Source organism: Sinocyclocheilus grahami, unplaced genomic scaffold, assembly GCF_001515645.1.
Source record: "Sinocyclocheilus grahami isolate Dianchi unplaced genomic scaffold, SAMN03320097.WGS_v1.1 scaffold50.1, whole genome shotgun sequence".
Lineage (NCBI taxonomy): Eukaryota > Metazoa > Chordata > Actinopteri > Cypriniformes > Cyprinidae > Sinocyclocheilus > Sinocyclocheilus grahami.
In genome coordinates this window covers 1,473,694-1,483,179 of record NW_015505229.1, presented here as the reverse complement: position 1 = coordinate 1,483,179, position 9,486 = coordinate 1,473,694, and the positions used below count along the sequence as shown (strand labels likewise).

At 36.0% G+C, this 9,486-nt stretch overlaps 1 protein-coding gene across 1 annotated transcript in view; it reads right to left on the bottom strand.

Annotated features, from left to right (window-relative positions):
• Positions 1-9,486, bottom strand: part of LOC107583140 (cytosolic carboxypeptidase 4-like) — a 239,594-nt gene that overhangs the window by 188,543 nt on the left and 41,565 nt on the right. Inside the window, exon 2 of the mRNA XM_016269254.1 lies at positions 7,246-7,390. Within this exon, the coding sequence (XP_016124740.1) occupies positions 7,246-7,390 (145 nt within the window). The remainder of the gene's footprint in view (positions 1-7,245; positions 7,391-9,486) is intronic.

Below are 9,486 nucleotides of genomic sequence, written 5' to 3'. Positions count from 1 at the left end.
TTACATTGGTAGAGTGACTTCTGCCTGCTGCAGAATTTGTCAGCGGGCCAAATCTCTTCTGGTTTCTTGGTCCCGTTTTCCAAACCACTTACTTGCAGTCCTTACATTTTGCTTATAGGATTTCAGTTCAGTTTTAGTGTTTTTGAAAGCCATCTTCAGCTTGGGACCCCGAAAACACCACCAGATATACTTGCAAGGCACAAATGGATACACAAAAGATGTATTTTGAAAAATGTCTCATTGTTTTGTTTAAAGTGAAAGTCATTGTGTTCCAATGTTGATTAGATCCCATTGACTTTCAAAATATGTTGTTTTGTGTTCCATAGAAGAAAGTCAGGCATACAGATTTGGTGAGTAAATGTAAATTTTCTTTTCAGGGTGAACAATGCCTTTAAATAACTTAAACTGCAAGACCTAATATGTCAACCAGCTTCCCATGAAAAGACAGGCAAGGTTTACCAGCAATATTTTGGTGTCCCCAATAGGGTTCAAGATGCTAACTGCTTGAGCCTTGCTACCGAGGTTGTAAGAAATTGCAATTAAATTCTTGAATTTGAATTGAGGTAGCAAACAAGATGCAGAATTCCAATCTAAATTAATGCAAATATGAATTGCAATGAGTGGAAATGAAATGAAATTATTTTTAGGCCAGGTGGATGGACGGACAAGAAGATAGATAAATGCAAAATTTATAAGTACAGAATGTTGAAGCTCTTGTATCAGTTCAAATGAGACCATGCATAATCTAAAGTTATGTTTTTACCGCTTCAAGACCTACCAAAGGGAGCAGAAGATGGTCTTGAAAGGCATGCAACTTTAACGGTATAGCGTGGGACCTGAGGCAGTTTTTGTAGCTTTTGTTTATCTTTGAGTGGGGCAAAATATACTGTATATAGAGCTCAAGGTGCACAAGCTCTTTCGAGAACATTCGAGAGGTTCAAGGGGCTTATGCCAGTAGCCAGCTGGGAGCCATGGATAGTTTAATCCCAGCCAAAGCAGGCGGAGCGTAATCATGTTTTTTGGGGATACCTTTCAGGAGACCCCATCAAGTCCCTCACAGAGAGGTTTAGCTTCATCTCTAAACAACAGAAAGCACTCCTGCTCTTTCTCCTTCACCTTCCCTGTGGCATCACCCTCTTTACACAGGGAACAACACTTTGCTTGTTCTTCAAGCATTCTGAGCACAAACATGTTAAATAAGTTATCAACCCGAGTGATGCAGGGCACCTATGACAGACTTCTAAGCCAAGCAGCTCAGAGTCCCATAAATAAATAAGAGCAGAGCTGAGAATGCCGGGAAGAGTGTGCAGCACTCTAAGCTGTCAGTTAATAATCCATCTAAAAGTCTTGATGCAAACCATTCCCAGGTTAAAAGCAAAAATAAATATCTTGCCTCATGACTCCTCAACACTTTTGTACAACACTACACAAATGATGCTGCGGTTTACAATGCTTTGCATGATACAGAGAAAAAGTATCACAAACATTGTTAGAAACTCAAGGTGGTTCCGAGAAGAAAAGAAAGCGCATAAAAGCATTTGTTTCTTAAAATCAATAAGTGAATGAGAAAATCAAGTACACAGCGGGCATCAAGAAATTATTGATAAACTGTGTGGGCTGGATGAAATCCTTGAAAGTCTGACCAAGGACACGCTCTAAACTATAAAGCCAAAATAAATTATTTCAGTCCACCCTGGATTCAAGCTGTGTATCCAAAAAGGCTTTAAAAAAAAGGAATAGGAATCATAAGGAATCCAAATCTTTTGGTACTTTCAAGGTAAAAATATTTGAAAAAAAAGAAATGTACTTCCACTGCCAAATGATGAGATGATTTCGAATAAAGCAAAAAAAAGAAGTAAAATTAATTAATTTCAATAAAACACTACTGATAAAACTTAACATGTATCGTTAACTACACACATCATTTAAACAATCAGCCATTAACAACACTGATTTAAGACTGACAGGCCTATGTTTGAGATGCACTAATGCTGGGTACACACCACAAGATAATCGGGCTGATTTTGGGCCGATTTCTCCCGTTCCGACAATCCTAGGTAATGTCCCGATTATCTTCATGGTTCTAAAGATTATCTTATCAGATTTTCCTGTGGTATGAGGTGTGTTAAGAGTGACTGAATCTGCTCAGAAGAACGTCGGAGGCGCCCTGATCGCGAATCGTAAATATTCAACATGTGTGTGGGAGGGAAACCCGAGGACACCACACACTATAGGAGCAAAACAGTTAAATCTAGGATTTTTTGTCCTCATGTTTGTGGTCTCTCACATCTTGAAGATCTTATAAGATTTTTTAAATATTTTAGTGTGTACCCAGCATTAGATGAACCAACTCATGAGTTATTTGTTCAAAAACCAGACTGGTTGTGCTCTGTTTGTAATTCACTAAGAACCTGCTCATAAGATTCATTCTTTTGGGAATGGGAGTGCAATGGATTTACAAAATCAAACTGAATTAAGGATTTTCAAAGTTCTTAGGGAATTAAAAAAAATTTTTTTTAAATAATATTATATATATATATATATATATATATATATATACTCTAAAAAATGCTAATAATTGCAATTTAGATACATAATTGAAGCTATATATCACAATAGCCGTTTTTTCCCCATAACTGTGGCTTAATATCTCAAAATTGTGATTATTTCTCATTATTGTGACTTGAATTTAAACTTTATCTCAGAATTACCCGTTTCATTTTTTTACGCAAGACAGAAAAGTGCTTCCATATATATACCCACTAAGAGTGGAGTCCAATTTTAGATCTAACTTTATTGAATTTATCAGAAAAATCTGTCAAAATGTTTACTTGACAGCAGCCAGTAATGCTTAATACACTGCTGATCATGAGTCTAATCGCCATCTGCAAATCTCAACATCAAATTAAAGAGTATGACTCATTCCCTCGTGGTCCACTAACTTAAAATACCACGTTAAGCATCTTTTCTTGCCATTAATGGTATTTTTAGAGAGAGACGTGCTCGGAGGGCACACGTTCGCTGCCAATTCTGTATCTCCCCCTTTCATCAGACCCACAGTGGACCCTTGACTCTTTTCCCACCTGTCCTGCACCCTGAATGGGATGTGCATCTTGTATTTTGTTCCCAACGCTACAGGATCTGCACTGTGTTAGCATCCCGCCACAGCCAGGCTCAGGATTTTCCACTGGGCTCTGTTGTGTGCCAGAAAGCCTGACTGTCACTCAGACGGCGGCTGTAACATGAGCAATCGACCAAGCACTGGCACTCGCATGCTGGGGATGGCTGAAATAGCACTTTCCATAAAACACGCAGAGAGAGGGCAGTGAAATCTGACCTCAAGATGGGCTGCCAGTTCTCCCATCCCACTCCAATATCCTTATCATGTCCTACCGCTCACCCATCTACTCAAATTCTGCACCAACAACCTCACAACAAAAAAAGTAAACGCACAGAGAGCAAGAGAAAGAAGGGGAGGGGGGAAGCAAAGGGCCTTTCTGAAATTTAATCAGTCATTAACTGCAGCTGCAGGAACACAGCGAGTAAATATCTGTTTGGTGCTGGGGGATGGGGGTGGGGCAAATCCTACAGAAAATATTAATTAGACAATTAAATATTAAAATGAACTCCTTTCAAATCTATTTTCACGTGTATGAGCAGTACTGCACAAAAATTTACAGAATTATGACAATAAGGTGCATTAATACAGAACACACACATTATATTATAATGTATTATATGTTATGTACATTAATGTAATTGATATCTACCGCATGTTACATATATATATTGGAAAATATATATATATATATAACACATTTCATATATATATATAAATTCATGTTTTATTAACAAAATAAACATCTAAAAACAGCCATGTATTGTCGAAATACATGTTTTTAGATATGTTTTATTATTGAAAACAAATATCTTTCATTTTAATACTATATATATATATATATATATATACACACACACAAATACATGCATGTATACATATGTGGGGGAGGATATAAAAATAAAAATAAACATTTAAAAACACACGTTGTAATTCAATTTATAAATTGTAATTTACACATATACACATATATATATATATATAAAGAAAGATATTTGTTTTCAATAATAAAACATATCTAAAAACATGTATTTCAACAATACATGGCTGTTTTTAGATGTTTATTTTGTTAATGAAACATGAATTTTTAATTTTATTTCGTTTATCAAATTTTACATTTTAATTATATACACATATATAATTATAATATATATGTACATATCATTTCGCAATGAAAGATTTCATTAAAAACATAACAAAAAATAAAAAATAATGTAAGTAATGGTTTGTCCTAACCACCGCTGACAGAATTAAATAAAGGGATTTAAGGGATTATTCTTTTATTGTTTTTATTTATTTATTTGTGTACTTTAAACAATTTTGGTCACTTGATATCAAGCGTACAGTCTGGGTCCTGAAGCAAAACCAGCAGAGAGCCACATTGATTTACAACACGTTTGTTTTTTTCTACAAAACATGGCTTGTTATCTCCCTCTTGTGGTCACATTGTACTTCACATCCTCATAAACTACAGGAGAAGGGCGTCAGGACAGCTCTTGACATGGTCATGACAGCTAATAGCACACACTCTTGACTAGTCTGACAGGAAATGGCACTAACATGTAAACACTATGTTCTTGCATTATACATAATACACAGCTGGATTTAGTGGTCTGTAGTATTTCAACCCCAGCTCATTAAAGAACTCTCTGGCCAGTATAGGCAGGGCAATTAACAACAGCATGAATCAGAAGAGATCTACGCAGACAGGACACATTGAGTTACAAGAGACTCGTAGGGCATGGGAAGACCGGGTCTCGAATTTACAGCCACTGAGTTCAGAGGGAGTTTCATTTACATTAATTAAGGTGCTTAACTTGAACTGGGACTCTGGGGAAATTATAAGAACAGACACATGATGCCTCGCATAACTAAGCTCTTTATACAGTATTTTATTGTTTATATTCTGCAAGAAAGAAAAAATGATGCTGGTAACTGCATCAAGTTGCTTCACAAGCCAGATGCCAATAGCCCTTATCAGAAAAGTTCTGGTTGCAAAATAAACAAATAAAATCGTCTACATAGAAACTGACTTTCAAAAATTAAAAAAAAAATATTCAGAAATATTCACTGCAATAAAAAGTGTGACAACTATCCCTCCCCTACATCTAAATCTATCTCTGTAAATAAATAAATGAATAATGCCAAGGCCTCCAGCTGCAAGCACAGTTACGATTTAAAGACAGAAAACTATCCTCATCAGATTACCTCCTCATTAACTCTCATCTCACCCTTACCGGATGATGAAAGATAAAAGGGAACAGAAGTTATGAGAGTGAAAGGAATTTCTGCCTTTAGGTTGCAAAACCTTCTGCTTTCATGGCTGACCATCAGTCGTTACTCTAGCCGCAAACCAGCATCATGATTAACATCAGAGCAGAGGAAATATTGGAAAGCTGCACAGAATTTTAAAAAAAAAGTGTTTTTGTGGGTTCTTGAGTTAATACTACCAAATACTACTTTTTCTGTTGAACACAAAAGAAGAAGGTTGGTAAACAAATAGCTGTAGCCATTGAGATCTATAAGATGAGGGGGGAAACAATATGGAAGTCAATGGCTACCATCAAATGTTAGGTTACCAATATTCTTCAAAATATCTTCTTTTGTGTTCAACAGAAGACCAGGTTGAGTAAATGATGACAGAATTTTCATTTTTGGGTGATATACTCCTTTAAGCTTTAAAAATGATAAAAACGACCATCGACATAGTCTTCAGAAACCATATGAAAGTGTACTGTAAGTAGAACACAAAAGTTTGGCCTAACATGGTACTACTTACTTAAAGTACCCTCTGACAATTTAATATAATATTTCAATAATTTAACAACATTTGCATGTTCACAGTTCTCTGATGTTAGTTAATAGTAACATGACATGCAGGTAAACGGACAAAATTTCATTTTTAGTAAGTGTTTTATTATGATAAAACGCTTCGTGAACCCAAGTTTAGCCAACCCTAGTATAGGCTATTTCTATAGAGAATAGACAGGAAAATGAAGGCAAAGAAATCACACTACCCACTGTTCATAAACATGATTGAATGACCCGCACAAAGCCCAGGCCTGAACCACACTAAATACCTATGGGATGAATTGGAACAGCAACTGTGAGCCAGACCCCATTTGCCCAACATCCGTCCCTGACCATACTGATGCTCTTGAGTCTAAATGGGAACAAATCCCAGGAGTCATGTTCCATCATCCAGTGGAAAACCTTTCCAGAAGAGTGGAAGATGAAGGAAGCCCAACTCCTCAAGCCCATGGTTTTGAAACCAACAAGCACATATGGTAATGCTGTTTGAGCGTCCACATATATGTGCTATATAGCACCATTTTTTTTAGAGTGTAGTTGTAACCATAGATTTATGACAAAAACACTTTATAGCTGCCGAGATCCACTGAGCACATTCCTAAATATATATATAAAGTGTATTTATTTTTTTATTTTTTTATCAATCTGGTGACAGATCACAATGTGTCCTCAGCACATGATTCAGTTACACAGATAGCTTAGAGATGTCTAAATATGGGGCTGCAAAACCACAGCGGCTCATCTTATGCTTGATTTGCTTCATCATCATCAGCTGAGAGACACAACACCATTAGCATCTCGCCTAAATGAACTGTCGCGCATATGATGGCAACAAAGACAGAAGACGCTCTGAAGCTTCCTTCACATAGTTAGACTCGGATTAGTACACTGCAAACTAGTCTACTTTCAGTGAAAATAGTAGATATCCAAGATTTCAAAAGACCATCTACTCTACAATGATCGTAAACAAATAAATAAATAAAAATAAATAAGTAAATGCTAAAAAGGAAAAAAAGGAAATAATAATAATGCTAAATGATCAATGTAACTACATAAACCTTACTGCTGTACTTTTTAAATGCCATGTTTGCTAAATGAATGCATCCTTTGCTATACCAATATAGGCTAATGCATATAATAACATAAGTAGACAAAAATAAATGCATATAGAAAAAAAATAAATGCCTAAATAAATACAGATAGATACATGCATAAATAAATGTATATTAATAAATAAATGCATAAATAAAAATAAACTCAATAATTAATTCTCACTCTTATATTGCATGGATGGCTAATAAGAATAATGTACTTACAACTGATTAAGTGCTGTCTCAGCTTTCTAATCAAAGATGATTTGGAAAACGTCCATGGCTGGGTGACCTGTGCAGGGGTCTCAGGTCCAGATGCTTCATCTCGTGTGTCTTCCATGTTCAGCTTGCGTTTTTGCAGAGAACCTGGCTAGAAAGAAACAAACTGGTCTTCAGTCAGATCAGGGGTTATTACCAAGTGCACTTAACCTCTGTTGCATAGAAACCTCTCTACAAACTGTTCCACGGCGAGAACATATCATTCGAAAATTCAGAGCGCCAGTGGTACGTCATGTGGGTCAGCTTTTATTGTTTGGCAACAAGTGCACCATGGGTAGTGCAATTTACATAAAACTAAGCACTGTTGGAAAGTTTACAGTGATCTTCAAATATCAGCAGGATTATAGTCTTGCTATTTTAGGGGGCATTTGTCGGGATAACCCATGGGTCTCTTCTGTGACCCTCTTAGTGGCCAGCTGCATATCTGTGGTGCATAAACCTCTGTTGCATAGAAACCTCTCTACAAACTGTTCCACGGCGAGAACATATCATTCGAAAATTCAGAGCGCCAGTGGTACGTCATGTGGGATGTGGGTCAGCTTTTATTGTTTGGCAACAAGTGCACCATGGGTAGTGCAATTTACATAAAACTAAGCACTGTTGGAAAGTTTACAGTGATCTTCAAATATCAGCAGGATTATAGTCTTGCTATTTTAGGGGGCATTTGTCGGGATAACCCATGGGTCTCTTCTGTGACCCTCTTAGTGGCCAGCTGCATATCTGTGGTGCATAAATTTTTAAATGATGAGGGACATTACCATCTTCTCATCAGGGTCATCCAGCATATCTGTGGTGCATACATTTTTAAATGATGAGGGACATTACCATCTTCTCATCAGGGTCATCCATCAAGTGGAAACCGCATGAAATGTAATACCTACGATGATGAGCCATCTTTTAAAAGACGCATTACCAAAATTTAGATTTAGCAGTTCTGAATGCTTTCATATTTAGCAGCCAGATAAATAGAGAGACAGATGTAACTACATAGATTGACAAAAACGTATTATTGCCCAGATATTCATATAAAGTTTATATTAAAGTGTAACATGCACACATGAAGTTATACATTATTATAAACATTAACATAATCATTTTCTGTAAAGCTCTTTTGAAGTGTGAAAAGCGCAACATAAATAAATCTGACTTGACATGTACAAATATTATTTAATCTAAATAATCCACTCTTTTGGCACCTGGCTATCCCTGCCTGGTTTATATGGCACTTATTCAACATTTAAAATTAGATATGTCTCACATCGCATGCCTTTTAAGTCCTAAACCTTTTTTTACCCCAGCAAAAGCTGCTGTAAGCACTGCAGTAAGTATGTGGCTTTATTATAGTACTACAATTTCATGATCTGACTCCTAATGACCACAGCATATGCGGTAAAACTCTGCCTGTCTTGCATGTATTAACGCAGTAAAGATCAGCACATTTCTCTACACTTAAAGAGCCTTTGGTCCCGGATTAGATTTAGACAACTAATGGAGTATACTGTACTCCCTTGGTGATTTTGCAGATGGAACATAGTTAATTATGGCCACCAATGAAATGCAACCATCTCATTAGCTAAGCCAAGGACAAGGCAGTGTTCTCGATGCACTGGCCCAGAAAATGCATTCAGACTCAAATCGAAGTGAACTTGATCACGTTACACATGGTTCAGCAGCACAGGGACAGGCTTGGAAATGAACACTTGGAACTGAACACTTAACACAAAATCAGATAGCAACTAAAGACTAGTTTCTAAAGTTTCATTTATTTCTAAAGGGAAATAAATGTATATTATAAATATAAAATAGATGGCCTACACACAATTTTAACCACCTAAAATATTGATGTTAATGAATTAACCTAATATTGCACACAAAAAAATAAATAAACTGAAATATATTACCAGTGAGAAATGAAAATATGTATAATATGCCATTTTCTTGACATGATCTACCTTGCTCAGTGGTTTTCAAACTCCGAGACACAGGTGATAATAAATCAATATTTCTAAAGGGAAATAAATGTATATTATAAATATAAAATAGATGGCCTACACACAATTTTAACCACCTAAAATATTGATGTTAATGAATTAACCTAATATTGCACACAAAAAAAATAAAGAAACTGAAATATATTACCAGTGAGAAATGAAAATATGTATAATATGCCATTTTCTTGACATGATC